The sequence below is a fragment of the Argiope bruennichi genome, chromosome 11 (genome assembly GCF_947563725.1).
Source record: "Argiope bruennichi chromosome 11, qqArgBrue1.1, whole genome shotgun sequence".
Classification (NCBI taxonomy): Eukaryota; Metazoa; Arthropoda; class Arachnida; order Araneae; family Araneidae; genus Argiope; species Argiope bruennichi.
The window spans coordinates 98,830,936-98,849,389 of record NC_079161.1 but is presented as its reverse complement, the minus strand read 5'-3'; the positions used below and the strand labels follow the sequence as shown (position 1 = coordinate 98,849,389).

The following is an 18,454-nucleotide window of genomic DNA, read 5'->3' as shown; positions in this document are numbered from 1 at the left end:
TTAGAAGGTAAGAACGAGGTGCTTTGTAGGGAGAAGTTGTCCATCCCGCCGAATTGAGATACGGCGTACATGTATCACTCCTTCAGGTTTTAGGTCATTTGTAATTTCTTCAATTGATGTATGAAATAACTCCCCACATGTAATAACACCTTTAGAAGAATTAAGAGATGTATGCGCGCTTACAGAAATGGGAATTGTAGCTAATGCTTTCAGTTTGAGAATTTGATTAGATTGTTTTCGAGAATTAACTTCCACCAGCAAATCTCCCGAACGAAGTTTGCGAATGGCAGAAACTTCCCCAAGTGTTCCAGAAACGGCTTTTTCTACAAGGAACGGAGAGACCGTGTGAAATGTCTCCTTATTCTCAGAAAGTCTTTTGATGACAAAAAAATGGTCGTAATATTTTTCAGTATTTTTCCGTGTCGTTTGTTGATTTAAGTTTTTAGGCCCCATACGATATGATAAATGATTCGGGTCCGACGGCACCGCCCACCACGGAGCCCAACAAGGGAAGGCAATTACCGGCTCTGGTTATTATCAGCCTCGGCATCCACCCTAGTGCTAATCGGTACCTATACGCTGGGAGCTACCCCCGGGGACAGTGACCACCCTTAACGCCAAGCCCAAGGAGTAGCCCCTTCGCTTGATCCCTAGCAGACTAGCCACTGAGGTGACTAGGTACCAGCCGATTGATACACCGGGGACCACAGTGCACCACCCGTCTTTCAAATGGGTCGCCACGCACGGCAAACACGTGGGGTTTTGGCTGTCCATGAGAAGCAAGAAGCAAACAGAGCGGCGACCGCTTCTCATGGAGAGCTCCCTCGCTTACCGTCGAGGGAAGGAAAAACAGCAGAAAGCAGAAGGCGTAGGGGAGTTTGAACATGAAAGGAGTAAAGATCCCTAGGTACCTCGGGATTGGGACACCCGTTCAATATCTATGAATATCGATACCAAATGATTTCTGCGCACAAATGCATTACGGATTTCCGTCTCCAGCTGTAGAATATTGTCCAGAGTAGATCTACCTCTGCGAAATCCACTTTGATGTAATGGTACGAGTTTTTCCGATTCCAGTTGATGGATCAGTCGAAAATTGACCATGCTTTCAAATGTTTTGCTTAGACAGCTCGTAAGTGCAATGGGGCGATAGTTTGAAGGATCTGTCGGATCTTTCCCTGGTTTCAAAACTGGAATGATAATAGCTTCCTGCCATTGCGATGGAAAAATTCCTTCATTCCAGATTCTGTTATAAAGGCGAAGAATGTTGTAAAGCGAAGGAACACTTAAGTGACGAAGCATGTGGTATGAAATTTTATCAGGTCCCGGGCTGGTATTATTAGATTTGGAAAGTGCCTTTTGCAGTTCACATATATCGAATTCAGAGTTATATGGGAGGGTATGGTGTACTTTAAAGTTAATTGGTTGTCGCTCAGCACAGTTTTTTATTTTTAAAAAGGTAGGATTATAGCTATCTGAGCTAGCCACTTTGGAAAATGTTTCACCAATAATATTTGCAATGTCACGTGGTGACGAGTATGTGAAAGAATTCTTTTTTAAAATAGAAAAGGTAAATTCCTGATACATACCGTTGGCAGCCTTTACTTTTTTCCATAAAATTTTACTAGAAATATTGGATCTAATACTAGAGACATATCGAATCCAATATTCTCTCTGACTACGTCTTCGTATTTTGCGAGCACATGCCTTTGCATATTTGAATGCAACGAGATTTTCTGTTGTCGGGCGCCTTCGAAAAATGTCCCATCGCTTACTTTGCGCCTTCTGTGCTTCACGGCAGGCATTATTCCACCAAGGTTTTGAAAGTTTATGAGGTCTGGTAGAACTTTTCGGGATTGCAGTATCAGCGGCATATAATATGATTTCAGTTATTTGTTTAACTGCCTCTGAGATATCCAAACAATTAACCATTGCCTCAGTGATTGTCGCCAACTGCTGAAAGCTGTCCCAATCTGCCCGTTGGAATAAGTAGACAGATGGTCGTTGTGCCATCCTAACACTATCAGCAAGGTCAATCAAAATTGGAAAGTGGTCACTATTAAGAAGATCTGTTCCAACGGAAAAATTTAAAAGTGGGAGCAATATTGGAGAACATATAGCAAGGTCTAATGAGTGGAATGAACGAGTGGGCTCGTGAAAATATGTCTTTTCATCACCATTTAACAGGCAGAGATTATAATCGTGAATCAATTGTTCAATTTGCTGGCCACGAGAGTTAGTATCTTCATTTCCCCATAGGACGCTATGTCCGTTAAAATCACCAAGCAATATAAAAGGAACAGGAAGTTGATCTATTAAGGAATTTAATTCTTCTTGTGAAATCACTTCACGTGGAGGTAGATATATGCAGCAAACTGTTACGAGTCTCTTTATGTGGATTTGAACAGCAACAGCCTGTAAATTGGTATGAAGAATAAGATGTGTGCTGGGGTAGAGGTTGGCAGTGAAAATGCAAATACCTCCCGAAACACTAGCATTTGAATTTGCATTCGCATCTCTCCGTACACAGCTGTATCCTCTAATTTTAGAAATTATTGAGGGTTTTAAATATGTCTCTTGTAAGGCAACACAGGCAGGCTTGTATTCATTTAAAATCGATTTTATTTCGACAGTTTTAGAACGATACCCACGACAATTCCATGAAATGAAACCAGACATAAAAATAACTAAAAAACAAAGGAAGAATTGAAAAAGCTACGTATGGCCTCCTGGGGGCGATTTATTAGGAAAATGTTGATCCATTTCTACATCAGAGATATCAGATGTAGATGGACAAATTGATAGAACAGAATCTGAAGTAGTAGGGATATCTGGAGGTTTAGGAGGGATCTCAGTGTCAGATCTTTTGGCACTTGGAGATTTTGCTTTCTTGCGTTTCTTCTTAGGGAAACGAGCCAAAGAAAATTCAGAATCTTTGGATTGAGAAAGAGGTGGAGAATTTTTTGTCGAAGTAGAAGCTTGATTTCGGCTGGTTTCAGTTTTTTGAAAGTTATTGATCTTAACTGATTCCTGAGCCAAATGTTTACAAGAACACGTGTTCGTAGTTATAATGTCTGTAATCTCTGTCTGAGAGCCAGTACATTTTAATGTTGATTTCATGGCTCCACTATAAGAAAGGCCAGGTTTAGGTGTTCTGTCTAAAACAAACTTTCTCGCTTCTGCATAGGTGATATTTCTTTTAACTTTCAGGCTTTGGATTTCTTTCTCCATCTTCCATTTAGGACAATCACGAGAATAAGCAGAGTGGGGTCCAGAGCAGTTTAAACATTTCAAAGCTTGAGAGCTACAAACTGACGTTTCATGGTCATCAGCTGAGCATTTAGCACATCTAAGGCTGCCACGGCAAGTTCCCTGTGAATGTCCGAATCTCTGACATTTGAAGCAGCGCAGAGGATTCGGAACATAAGGTTTAACTTTGGATTGTACGTAGCCAGCTCGTATAAATTTCGGAAGTTCTGGACTACTGAAGGTCAGAATGACATGTTTTGTAGGAATCAATGTGCCGTTGCGTTTAATTTTAATACGATGAGCTGCACAAACTTTTTGAGAACGTAATTCCTGAACGAGTTCAGTCTCTGAACAATCAAAAAGATCTGTATCAGAGATGACCCCTCGAGAAAAATTCAGCGTCCTGTGAGGAGTTACCTCTACAGGGAAGTCTCCAAGTTTTGTTAATTTTTGTATAGCAGCAATCTGAGCTTTTGATGAGGTCTCAATTAAAAGATCCCCAGATGGAAGTTTTTTTGTAGATTTAACATCACCAATAAATGAAGTGATCAATTTTTGAACTAGAAAAGGTGAAACTTTATGAAAGGTCTTTGGTGTGTGTAAGATTAGAAATCTAGTATCTTCGGTGATAGGAAAACGTGGCGAAGTGTCTGAAAAACCCATGCAAAAAGGGACAAAAATTCGAGCTCCGACGGCACCGCCCACCATGGAGCCCAACAAGGGAAGGCAGCCACCGGCTCTGGTTGCCTCCAGCCTCGGCGCTTACCCTGATGCTAGCCAGAACTTATACGCTAAGGGCCACTTCCAGGAACGTCTACCACCCTTAACGCAGAGCCCCAGAAGGTGACCCCTTCGCTTGATCCCCTTGAGCAGACCAGCCAAATGGTTGGGATACCAGCCGATTGATACACCGGAGACCGTAATGTACCACCCGTCTAATGGGTCGCCACGCACGGCAAACACGTGGGGTTTTCGGCTGTCCATGAGAAGCAAGAAGCAAACAGAGTGGCGACAGCTTCTCATGGAGAGCTCCCTCGCCTGCCGTCGAGGGAAAGAAAAACACAGCATAAAGCAGAAGGCGTAGGATAGAATAAGCATAAAGGGAGTAAAGATCCCTGGGAACCTCGGGATTGGGACACCCGTACTCACCTATAGTAGGTGAGCCCCTGAGGGGTTCTCAAACCAGGAAAAAACCCACAAGACCCAAATAGTTATAGACCAATAAGCCTACTATCTTCTCTCAGTAAAGTAGCAGAAGCTGTGATACTTAAAAGAATCACCTTAACCACGGAAGCCCACCTCACTCCTTACCAATTTGGGTTCAGGAAAAACCTTTCCACAGTGCAACAACTACTGAGAATTACTGAAATCATTAGGGAAGGGATGGATGAAGGCTGGGACACCGGAGCAGTGTTTCTGGACATCGCAAAGGCGTTTGACAGGGTCTGGACAGACGGCCTGCTATACAAACTGATTAAAATGTGGATCCCTGGTAGCATTATCAGGCTCATGGCTACATATCTACGAGGAAGGCACTTTACCGTTCGAGTAGGGAGTAATCTCTGCTCAGAACGGATTATTGAAGCCGGAGTAGTGCAGGGATCCAAGATTGGACCAATATTGTTCAATATCTACGTCAATGATATTCCCAGCCCCAGGAACTGCTAGACCCAATTATGTCTATTCGCCGATGACACTGCCATCATGAGCACCGGTGAATCCATCAACGTCATGAAGCACCTAGACGATTACCTGGACGAACTTGGAAAATGGTTAATAAGGTGGAAGGTTAAGGTGAACACGGACAAGTGCCAGGCTGTCTACTTTACGAGAAAGAGATATACCCCTGACCCCCTAAAACTTTTTAGAAGGAGAATAAACTGGAGCAATAATACCAAATACCTAGGAGTAACGCTAGACAAAAGACTTACCTACAAAGACCACATAGACAATATAAGAAATAAACTCAAAGCCTGTAGATCCAAACTATACCCTATGATGGGTAAAGGGTCCAGACTCTCTCTGAAAAATAAATTACTGCTATACAAGACCATCATCAGGCCGCTAATGAGCTACGCTTCACCAGTTTGGGGGGCGGTAGGCAAATCACATGTCAACAAACTAGAAACTACCCAAAACAAAATAGCCAGACAAATAGCCCAAGTACCATGGTACATCAGAAATAAGCAAATCCCCAAAGAACTCCATTTACAAACAATAGCCAATTTCTTTAAAAAATTAGCCATAAATTTCTTCCATACAATAGATAATCATAATAACCCTACAATAGCAAATATACCCACCTACAACCCAAGAAATCCTAAGAAGAAGAGAAGACCCAGAACACTCCTCCTGGAAGAATGAAAATTAATGATCATCGACCGTACATGCCCTTTTCAGGGCTATTAAGGAAAGTCGTGATCATTAACCCTTTGATAACCCTTTAACTACCTCACCGAACCGGACAGGGCAGAATCGACGAAGGCGTGCCTACAGCAGGTAATGGATACATAATTAATTTAATCAGTTATATATCATAATTAGTAATATAAAATTTTTATGCATGTTATTCCTTTTTTTTCCTCCTTTTAAATTTCTTATCCTTCTTTATCTTAATAATCATATTTTTCCCCTCAGGGGCTCACCTACTATAGGTGAGTACGGGTGTCCCAATCCCGAGGTACCTAGGGATCTTTACTCCTTTCATGTTCAAACTCCCCTACGCCTTCTGCTTTCTGCTGTTTTTCCTTCCCTCGACGGTAAGCGAGGGAGCTCTCCATGAGAAGCGGTCGCCGCTCTGTTTGCTTCTTGCTTCTCATGGACAGCCAAAACCCCACGTGTTTGCCGTGCGTGGCGACCCATTTGAAAGACGGGTGGTGCACTGTGGTCCCCGGTGTATCAATCGGCTGGTACCTAGTCACCTCAGTGGCTAGTCTGCTAGGGATCAAGCGAAGGGGCTACTCCTTGGGCTTGGCGTTAAGGGTGGTCACTGTCCCCGGGGGTAGCTCCCAGCGTATAGGTACCGATTAGCACTAGGGTAGATGCCGAGGCTGATAATAACCAGAGCCGGTAATTGCCTTCCCTTGTTGGGCTCCGTGGTGGGCGGTGCCGTCGGGCCCGAATCTTTAGCAATGTCGTATGGCTCCTCCCAAGAAGGGTCCCTTTAGTGGGCAACGTATTCCTCAACCTTTTAATATTGACAACCATTTTGATCGTTTTTATATCGTGAAGCGCGTTTCTGAAAAAGACGAGACATTTCAAACAGTATCTCCGTTTCTGGTACAAAAGGCCATCAATGCCACAATTGGTGAACCTACTTCCATTCGCAAGATGCGTTCAGGCGACTTGCTGATAGAGATAAATTCTCGCAAGCAAGCTCAGCAATTGCAAAAAATAAAAGCTTTAGCAACTATACCAGTTCGTGTTACCCCTCATCAGTCATTAAACACTTCAAAAGGTGTCATAACTTGTGGTGAGATATTAAATCTCCCAGTGGATTTAATTACTAAGGAATTAAAATCCCAAGGTGTTATCCATGTCCGCCGAATTACGATTAGGCGAGACGGAGAAACAATAGAAACCAAGCATCACATTCTTACGTTTATGTCACCTAAATTACCTGAGTCTATATATGTAGGGTACATTAAGCGTCCAGTTAGACCCTATATACCGAACCCCTTGAGATGCTTTAAGTGTCAACGCTTTGGGCACTCGAAAGCAAATTGCTGAGGCACTGTAACTTGTGCCCGATGTTCTGAGAGAGGACATGAGAGCCAGGAGTGTTCCGCACAGGAAAAGTGCGTGAATTGCAAAGGTGATCATACGTCCTTCTCCCGCTCGTGCCCTCGATGGCAACTTGAAAAGGAAATAACAGCAGTAAAAATTAAAGAAGAATTGTCATACCCAGAAGCCCGAAAGAAAGTTCTTTCTCAAACACCCTCACCTGGCATTAGCTACGCCTCTGTTGTCCGGAAGAATTTCTGTGAAAACTGTGCATGTCAAAATTGCACTAAAAATAAGAATACCTTACCATCCTCTAAACCTTCATCCGATTCCGATACTGATAAATCTTTTGTTAATGATCATGACACTAAGAAGTCAGAAACAAGTAAACGAAAACAATCAAAATCAGATAAATCACTGAAACTTAAGCTTGCAAAACGTGGAGTTTCGAAAACAAATATCTCTGCAAAATTAAAAAAATCGGCTACTAAAAATTCAGTAGCTTTGGGACTTGCAAGTCAAGGTATAGCCCATAAAGACTTGACGTCTATTTTTGGTGGCATACCAAATTGTCCCGACCTCAAACTTCATCCTTCGGGGGATGAATCTGAATTTGAAATGAGTTGCGAAGTTTCTGCAACTCCTGTCGTTGCGCCTAATAACTCTTCAGCGACGCATATCTCTTAATGGGTACCTTCCTTTCTTGGAATTGTCGCGGCATCCGCTCCAAACTTCATGACATTAAGGCCATTATTAACACCTTTCATCCAGTTTGTTTTGGTCTTCAGGAAACTTTCATTACACCTAATATTCCATTAAAATTACGTGGCTACAATTGTGTTCGGAAAGATGCAGGCACTACAGGGCATAGTTCTGGTGGTGTCTGCATTTTTACCTCAAATCTATACCCGAGCACACCTCTTACTTTACATACTTCTCTACAGGCAGTAGCAGTTCAAGTCCACATCCGAACACTGGTTACAGTCTGCTGTGTCTATTTGCCACCTCATGATGTCATTAGCCAACAGGCCCTTAACAATTTGATCGACCAGCTTCCATCACCTTTACTGATAATAGGGGATTTCAATGCTCATAGTTCTATGTGGGGTTCGAATAGTACAAATTCTCGTGGGCGACAGATCGAACAGTTTATTACTAATAACTGTCTCTGCTCAATAATGACGAGAAGACATACTTTCATGCGCCCACACGCAGCTTCCACAGTATTGACTTGGCCATATGCTCTCCTGACTTACTGCCATTCTTGAACTTTGCTGTCAGTGAAGATCTCTACAACAGTGATCACTACCCTTTAATAATCTCACAGGCTGATAGAAGTGGTGCGACCTTACATCCACCACGTTTCCTATTCCAGCGGGCAGATTGGGCTACTTTCACACAGCTGGCAGAAATTACCGAGACTATGGTTAATACTTCCGATATTACGGAGGCAACGCAAAATGTTATTGATTGCATTATATTTGCCGCTAATAACACCATCCCCAAATGTTCCCCACGTTTAAGAAAATTTCGTCGCCCGTGGTGGAATGAGGCTTGCCGTGACAGCCACAAAGAACAAAAGAAAAGATGGAACATTTTTCGAAGGTACCCTTCAACAGAGAATCTTATTGCTTTTAAATGTGCCAGAGCCAATGCACGGCGGATTCGCCGACAGTGTCAAAGGGAATCATGGATTCGCTTCATCTCGTCAATTACATCCTCTATTTCTAGCAAATTGCTTTGGAAGAAGGTGAAGGCTGCAAACGGAATCTATAAAGATTTTTGTTTCCCTGTATTGAAGATAGGAAGTGGTACGGTTTCCTCTCCATTAGACGTTGCTAATACTCTCGCGGAAGCATTCGCACAAGTTTCCGCTGCTGATTCATACCAGCCCGCATTCGTGGCGACTAAGAATCGAGCGGAACGGAAGAATTTACGTTTTTCCACCCGAAGATCTCTTTCTTACAATTCCGATTTCAGCATGCATGAACTGCTATTGGCCTTATCTAAAGTACATGATACTAGCGCCGGACCGGATGGAATTACATACAATATGCTTCGCCATTTATCTGCGTCCTCTCTCTCTAATCTGCTGCGTCTATTCAATCGTATATGGAGTGAACAGAGGTTCCCTTCGCAATGGCACGAAGCTATTGTGATACCAATCCTCAAACCCGGGAAAGATTCGTCAAACCCTCTGCATTATAGACCAATTGCGCTCACAAGTTGTCTGTGCAAGACGCTTGAGCGAATGGTAAATGCCCGTCTTGTATTTGAACTGGAGAGGAAAGAATGCATTCCACAGTTGCAGAGTGGTTTTCGAAAAGGACGTTCAACATATGATAATATCGTCTTACTCGAGACCCAAATACGCAACGCATTTGTACGCCGAAATCATCTGGTCTCTATTTTCTTTGATGTTGAAAAGGCTTACGACCGTACCTGGCGCTTTGGCATTCTTAAAACTCTTTTCAAATTTGGTTTTAAGGGAAATTTACCTATTTTCTTAAAAAACTTTTTATCTTTGCGAAAATTTCGTGTTCGAATTGGCAATTGTTATTCAGATTCTTTTATTCAAGCTGAGGGGGTTCCACAAGGAAGCGTCCTTAGCGTAACGCTCTTTATAATTCATTTTAGTCAAATTCTTAACATTTTACCACCATCTGTCGAGGGCACCCTGTATGTGGATGATCTTCAGATCTCCTGTCAAGGTTGCAATATGCACCTAATAGAGCGTCAGCTACAAGTTGCAGTTAATAAGATAATAGATTGGTGTGAGGAAAACGGACATAAGATTTCCGCTGAAAAAAGTAAATGCGTTCACTTTTGTCGGAAGCGTGAAATTCATTTGGACCCTTTAATTAATATTAAGGATACCTCAATCCCTGTGGTTGGTGAAATAATGTTTTTAGGAGTAGTGTTTGATCGTAAGCTCACTTTCCTTCAGCATGTTTTATATCTGCGGAAGAAGTGTGACAGGTCAATGAACATTCTAAAAGTACTTTCTAAAACCTCTTGTGGAGCAGACCGTACATCGTTGCTTCGAATTTATGAAGCAGTTATTTTATCCCGTATTGATTATGGATGTATGGTATATGGTTCTGCACGGTCCTCCGTTTTGCGTAGACTAGATACTATACACCACACCGCCCTGAGAATCTGCTCAGGAGCTTTCCGAACCTCACCAGTCGAAAGTCTTTACAATGTATGTCACCAACTGCCGCTAAATTTGAGGCGCCAAAAAATATATGTCCAGTATTACCTCCGGTCATTATCCGTTCGAAAACATCCCTTGGTTTCTATGATGTTCCCCGCTCGGCTTCAGAGATTTTACGCAGCCCGTCCATCTAACATTCTTCCTTTTTGTGAACGAGTAAAATTGCTTCTCGCTGATTCTGAACTAAGTGATATAGATATTCAGTCATTTGATTTATTTTCATTTCCACCTTGGGATATTCCTGAATTTTTCTTCTTAAACCCATTCTGTGGGTTCGAAAAGTCTACAACGGCCCCTGTGGTTTTTAAAATACTTTTCGGTTCTCATCGCTGTCAGTTTTCATCCTATATACCTATTTTTACAGATGGTTCTAGGTCAGATGATCATGTTGGGTGTGGTATTGTGTTTGAAACGCAAACATTCGGCTACAGTCTACATACATGCCTTTCTGTTTTGTCTACCGAATTATTAGCAATTTTCTATGCCTTACAGAAAATTTCTCAAAGCTCTGAACGCAAATTTTGTGTTTATACTGACAGCATGAGTTCCCTAGAAACTCTTTCCCATTTTCATAGTCGGCCTCATCCGATTGCCTTGGAAATATTGGATCTTTTGAGGACTCTAAAGAATAGAGACTATGAATTATTATTCTGCTGGGTCCCAAGTCATGTCGGAATAATCGGAAATGAGCTGGCGGATAACGCTGCTAAAACAGCAACTTTGTTTATGCAGCATGAAATACCCTTCTCCGACGCAAAGAACCTTTATTTAAAACATATTTATTCGTTATGGCAACAATCATGGAATCAGCAGATAAATAATAAATTGCATAGCATAAAACCAACAATTACATCCTGGCCCTCTCATCCAGTGCCTGAGCTCGATGTCAAATTGACTAGACTCCGCATTGGTCATACTCGTATTACTCACAAATATCTTCTATTTGGTGATCGGGCTCCTCTTTGTTCGAGATGCCAAGTGCTTTTAACAATTCGTCATATTTTTATTGAATGTCCTGATTTTAATTTTCATCGTTTACGGTATTTTAACTCCTCATCACTAGACATGCCATCACTGTTGGGAGAGAATCCTCACAAAAACATTTTTAAATTTATTAAGGCAATTGGTTTTTACAATTCCATTTAAACTTCATAATTTTAAATTTGTTCAACTTTCCACCTTTTCGTTTTAATTCTAACGTCGGCTTTTAATGCATCTTTTATTCTTATTAAAGTCATTTTTTTAGGTTGTATTAGGAACAAATTTATTAACCATACGTCTGGCGCAGTATAGCCTACACTGGCTCTTGTGCCAATAAAACAAACAACCAACCAACCAACAAATAATCATATTCCCTTACAGAGTCCAATAGATACCCAGGCAATTAAATATTCATGTTTAAATCATAGATGCTAGTAAAATATTAAAATTATTATAAGGTTTCGGAGATTAAGGACCTACGAGTCCAGGTGCTGCGTTGAAATACCCATCACGTCGTCGTCGTTTCTTTGATTTCTCCAAGCTCCAAGAAACCCCAACTCCTGAAATAAACATGGACACCCAAGACAACAGCATAAACTGGGCAGATAGAACCACACCAACTATTCAGATCTCCAATTCCTTTACACCCACCTCAACTCGCCACATCCCGACTGAAAATCCCAATTCTCCTCCAACTTCATGAACTTGATTTATCTCACCATTCGAGTGGCGCAGCATAGCCAGATTTGGCTTTTGTGCCAAAAACCCTAAATAACCAACCAACCAACCAATCTCCTCCAACTTCAAACCCAGATGTAACAATGGTTTCTCCATCATCCCAGAAACAAAAAATCCCCCAAGACGACTTCCAGATTGTCCCGCCCAAAAAAGCAGCCAAAAAGCCCCGCACCGAAGAAAATTTCAAAATAAACACGGAAAACTCCTACTCCCATCTACAAGAAGAAAGTGATAGGCCACCAAAATCAATAGCACCGATCAGTTTAGTCATCAAAGAAGACTTTAACCTTATACTATAAGAGATAATGAGAAGATACCCCGAAACGGAAAACCATTTTCAAAGAGGTCATATCCAAATTAAACCGAAAACAGAAGAAACCAGACAAGAAATAATAAGCCTACTTCAAAACAGAAAACAAGATTTCATCATCAATGAAGCTCCTGAAGAAAGACCCATCAAAATTGTTATTAGAGGACTCCCGAACTACACCACAATAGACGATATTAAAAAAGAACTCGAAGCGAACAACTATCAAATCCAAAGAATTAACCAAATGAAAAACTTCAGATCAAAAACCCTCCTCCCATTATTTCTCGTTGAAGTCAGGAAAACCGGCAACTACAAAAATATCTTCAATCTTAATCACCTTTGTTTCCTGTCCGTGAAAATAGAGCCGTACAGGACAAAAAATACTGCAACTATATGCTATAACTGCTCCGGTTTCCACCACTCTGCCAGAAACTGCCGAATAAAACAAAGATGTATCAAATGTAACGGTAACCATCCCACCCGTGATTGCCAAATTAAAGAGAAAATAGAAAACCCTGTCTGCATCAACTGCAATGCGACCAGCCACCTAGCAGCCTGGAAAGGATGTCCGGCAATACCTAGAGCCCAAACCCAAACTGCAAACTACCCCAGAAGATCATATGCTGAAGTTATTAATAAAAGCAATAGCCAAAACATCAATCCTACCCTCCCAAGAAGACAAGAAGTCACCTCCCAAAGTTCTAATCCAAGAAGACCACAGCCTCCCCAAGCCACTTTAATAGGCGAATTAGAAGACATAAAAGACCTGAAAAATCATCTCAACGACCTAAAAGAAATCAGAGAACTCCTGATTGAATTCCCCAACATCCTTAATGCCATCAGACTCAGCAAAAAAGCCAAGAATAAACAAGAAAAACTTCTCATTTTCATAGACGCTCTCATCGCCGAAGATCAAACTCCTTGAAAACCACGCCCACCGCCGTGACCAAGACCCCTGATTCGCCCGCCCATCCACCTCATCAATAGTACTTAAGCCGATGTTCCTTGCCACCAGCCTCTTTCAAGACCCTTCCTCACTCCTGAGATTCTCGATTTGGACTCCAAATGGAGAGGTCGTTTGTGGATAGAGCTCCGTCTCCGACGGAGCAGGAGCTGCTTTTAAGGGCGATAACGCCGACGAAGCGGACGATGCATGGAGTGCAGACCCCCCGGACGGGTTCTTATCAGAACCTAAGCGGAAAGGGGGAGATGAGCTCATCATCTGATGAAGTGAACAACATGGAAATCCAGCAGGGCCAAGGAAACTCCAGCGAAGAAGTCGCAAGACCTGAAGTGAACATGACGGTCCCAAGACAATATCCCCAACTTCTATTCAAGTTACAGACGAGTTCATCGCTGAACATAGCCTCGAGATCACACAGGCCATTTCTCTCAAGGAAAACCTGGGCATGCGACTTGGATTTTCAGCGCAATTTGTCAAAATTTTACGCTCGTACCTACTTTCTCGTAATTTTCGGGTACGAGTTAATGATGTAATTTCTTCCCCCAGACCAATCCAAAGCGGTTGCGCGCAAGGTTGGTTGGTTGGTTTGTGCGGTTTATTGGCGCAAGAGCCATATTTGGCCATGCTGCGCCAAGCAAATGGTAAGAAAAGGCCGACAATAAAACCAAACATTCAAACATTAAAAAGATATAAAAGCGAAAGAGATCAGCATGAAAATGCAGGAAATTAATGTGCAATTATGTTAATGATTTCAATAAAATGCTGATGTTATGAAAGTGTTAAAATGAAGCAAAGTAAAAGGTGAAATATGAACAAAAGTCAAAATCACTAAATACAAGAATAAAAGCCAATGGTTTTTAAAAACTTGAAAATATTTGGGTGGTGTGGCAGTTGCGCGCAAGGAAGTTTACTCTCTCCAACTCTTTTTAACATTTATGTTAACGATCTACCTAGAGCTAGTAATTGTCACTTAGCAATTTTTGCAGACGATACCGCCATTCGTACACAGCATAGAAACCCAAACATAGTCATAGCAAACATTCAACAGTACATGACCATTTTGCAGTGCTGGCTCATCGGCTGGAAAATAAAAGTCAACCCAAGTAAATGCGCGTGCCTCCTATTTACTAAAAAAGTGAATATGCCTGACCTAGCCCCAATCCAAATATTCGGCCAACCCGTCCCCTTTGTAAATGAATACAAATACTTAGGGTTAGTTTTAGACGCAAAATTAAGCTTTAATAGTCATATTAAAGCAGCCCTCTCCAAAGCTACCAAAATGAGTTGTAAACTCAACAGCTTAATTGCTCCATGGAGCCAGCTATCGATTAGGCTCAAGCTTCTGCTCTACAAAGCCATTTTAAGACCAATACTGATGTACGGCTCCCAAATATGGGGGGCGACATCAGCCACTAACATCAAGAGGTTGCAAGTTTTTCAAAACAGACAACTGAGGAAAATAGTTAACGCACCCTGGTACGTCAGAGGAAAAATAATACATAACGACCTCAAAATTGAACCTGTTTCGGAATTTATTAAAAGAACGTCAATTAAGTTCTTTGAAAAATTACCCCAGATTCGCAACGAGTTACTAAATCTACCTGCATACGATCCTGCTTTACCCAGCTCTAGGAAAAGACCTAGAGCTGCAATTGATAATATTTACATTAATTTCCCAGCCGTAAAATAGCTGAGGACATCGTAACTCTGTTGCCAATTTGGTGGCTTAAAATTCTCAAAATTATTACTGTTTAGGCCCTAGATAGCTACGATGTGCTACACGCGTGAAAATTTTCTGTAATTTTTATTCAGCCCAGTTATGATCAGTCCCCCATAGAAAAAAGGCACGTGCAACGTAAATCCATTAAAATTATCTATTTACCCCATAAATAATCTTTTTTATTATTTTAATTAATTAAATGAGATCAAATATTGAAAAATATGTATAAATTAAATTAATTACCAAATTTCATGACGTTAGAGCTTTACTGCGTTCGTCTAAACTAGTTCAATTAAATTTAACTTTCCCTAAACTAACAAATTAAAGTATCTATTCCAAATTATGATGTGGAGGTGCTCGTGACCACTTTGTCACATCGCGGAACTCCGAAACATCACGACGTTGCCGTTGCCGTTTTGGAGTTTGGAGAGGGCCTGGTAGCGGATAAACTATTGTATCTGGGCGACCAATCAGAAAGCTGGATTTTTGTTGAGGGATGTCTTTACTTTTTGAAGGACAGATTCTCGATTTCGACTCCAAATGGAGAGGTCGTTTGTGGAGAGAGCTCCGTCTCCGACGGAGCAGGAGCTGCTTTTGCGGGTAATTACGCCGACAAAGCGGACGATGCCTGGAGCGCAGACCTCCCGGACTGGTTCTTATCAGAACCTGAGCGGAAAGGGGGAGATGAGCTCACTAGCGGATGATGTAAACAACATGGAAATACAGCAGGGCCAAGGAAACCCCAGCGAAGAAATCGCAAGAAATGAAGTGAGCGTGACGGTCCCAAGACCAATATCCCCAACTTCTATCCAAGTTACAGACGAGTTCATCGCTGAACATAGCCTCGAGATCACACAGGCCATTTCCCTCAAGGAAAACCTGGGAAACTGGGCGCAAGCGCTGGCAGCTGCTACTTCTGAAGACCAGCACACCCAAGTCAAGAAGGAGATGCAGCAGGTAAGCGGCTGTTTAAACCAATTATTGATCAAACTAGGGATTCCCCTCTTTAAATTACCTGAAAATGTTAGAAAACTAAACTTGATTTGTGAAAAAGTTAGGCTAAAAAACGCCCCTAGCACAACCTCAAATGTTAATAAAAATAATGCTAGTTGTAATGTAAAAACCACTCCTAAAAAGAAAATTAATCTGAGTGGAAATGTGATGAATAAAAATCAAACTTCGCCAAAAGGCAGTCCTGTTAAAGAAAGGAAAAAAGCGTGTTGCTGACGAGGATGGGTTTATAGCCTCGGCTGCTCACCTCGTCAGAAAAGTTAAAAACTTAAAACCAAATAGTGTCAAAAATAAAGAAATTGAAATTAAAAAAGTTCCTGAAGGAATAGAAGAGGTTGCGCTAGACGACGAGGTCGATGCTGAACCCTCACCTTCACAACCAAAACAAAAAAGAGTGCCGCCCTTTTTTGTTACCCCCCGAGCAGACTTTAGAACTATGCTCAATATTTTAAAATTAGAGGCTCCTTCCCTACGCTCAGTAATGAGCAATAGATTTCTTAAATTAACTGTTGAAACTGAGGAAGAGCACCGAAGCCTTTCCCACCTCCTCGAATCTCAGGGTGCTGAGTTTAAAACTTTTATGTTAAAACAAGATAGGCCCATAAAAGTAGTAATTCGAGGACTTCCCTCCTGCACACCTATTGAGGACATTAAAGCGGAATTTCATAAGGAAGGCTTCTCAGTTGTTAGCATCACTCAACTGACTGAATTTCAAACCAAATCACCGATGCCGTTATTCTACGTTCAAGTAGCAAACGGCCCTCTGTCAGAGACGGTTTACACTCTCACTGAAATGTTTGGCACTAAAATTTCAGTGGAGCGATACAGAGGAAGGAAGGGGCCTTCTCAATGCTGGCGGTGTCAGGGCTTCTTCCACAGCTCTGAAGCATGCAAATTACCCATAAAATGTGTTAAATGTGCAGGACCTCACAGGGCTAAGGAATGTACTTTAGCTTATGAGGATAAACTTACTTGTGCAAATTGTGCAGGTGAGCATGCAGCGAACTGGCGCCAATGTTCCCGCTTCCCTAAACAAAGTGGTAGAAATAACACCACTACTAATTTCCTAAAAAACCACCCCTCCAAAAGATCCATATGGGATGTACCAGGACGCATCGACCTCCTAAAAATTTCAGAAAGGTGGAAGAAAATGTGTCATTCTCAGAAATTCTGACAAATTCAGAGTCAGAATTTCCTCCATTAGAGACCCCAGCGGAGAGCGAAACAATTCCATCAGTTGCCAAAACCTCTATTCCAAATCAGTCGGTCCCAGCGGATGCTAAAAATTCCAAAATTTTTACCGACATATTTTCTGGCCTAGCTCAATTAATGAGAGAAGATTGGTGTGAAGCACCTCTTCTACTCGAAGCCTTTAGAAAGGCATTACCAGCAATTCGTGCTGCATCCCACGGTGCTGATATGGCGTATTTTCTATTTAACGAATACGTCAGTCTTAGTTGCGGTCCCCAACGTTAACATTCAATCGGAACAACATAATAAACTTGCATAATCTTAAGGTCTGCACTTGGAACGCAAATAGCTTGCGTAACAAGATCGCGGAAGTAAGAGACTTTGTTTCAGAGCAAAATCTTGATGTGTTTTTGGTACAAGAGACCCGACTCCCCCCGGAGTTCACACCCCTAATCAACCAAGGCAGCAATATGCGCTCAATGGAACGTCAACTGCAAATTGCAGTTAATAAACTTATTGATTGGTGTGGTCATAACGGACATACGATTTCTCCGGAAAAAAGTTGTTGCATTCACTTTTGCCGGAAACGGGGCCTTCATTTGGATCCTGAAATTTATATTGGGAATGTCAAAATTCCTGTAGTGGATGAATTTAAATATTTGGGAATAATATTTGATCGTAAGCTCACTTTCCTTCCGCATGTCTTACATCTGCGGAAGAAGTGTGACAGGTCATTGAATATTCTCAAGGTATTATCAAGAACTTCATGGGGAGCAGATCGTACATCTTTGCTTCGAATTTACGAAGCAATTATTCTTTCACGCATTGATTATGGATGAATGGTGTACGGGTCTGCAAGGTCTTCTGTTTTACGCAGACTGGATACCATACACCATTCTGCCTTAAGAATTTGTTCAGGAGCATTTCGTACCTCACCAGTGGAGAGTCTTTACGTTGTCTGCCACCAGCTGCCATTAAATTTAAGGCGCCAAAAAATGTCTGTATTGTACTACCTTCGAGCTCTGTCAATCCCAAAACATCCTTTACACTCTTTGGTGCTTCCTGTTCATCTTCGGAGATTATACATGGCTCGACGTTCTCACATTCTTCCCTTTTGTGAGAGAGCTAAATCACTCCTCGAGGATTCGGAACTACATGATGTGAGTATTCATACATTTGATTTATTTGCATTTCCTCCTTGGGATTTACCTCAATTTTCCTTTTTAAATCCTTTTCATGGGTTTGAGAAACCAACAACGGCCTCTGTGATTTTTCAAAAACTTTTTAGTTCCCATCGCTGTCAGTATTCGACTCATATACCAATTTTCACAGATGGTTCCAAGTCAAACG

General features: G+C 41.7%; 1 protein-coding gene across 1 annotated transcript; it reads right to left on the bottom strand.

The window, feature by feature from the left end:
- Positions 1 to 2,715: 2,715 nt before the first annotated feature.
- On the bottom strand, positions 2,716 to 3,957 carry LOC129956798 (uncharacterized). Its single transcript, XM_056068744.1, has one exon. The coding sequence runs from the start codon at positions 3,955 to 3,957 to the stop codon at positions 2,716 to 2,718; it is 1,242 nt and encodes a 413-aa protein (XP_055924719.1).
- Positions 3,958 to 18,454: the final 14,497 nt, after the last annotated feature.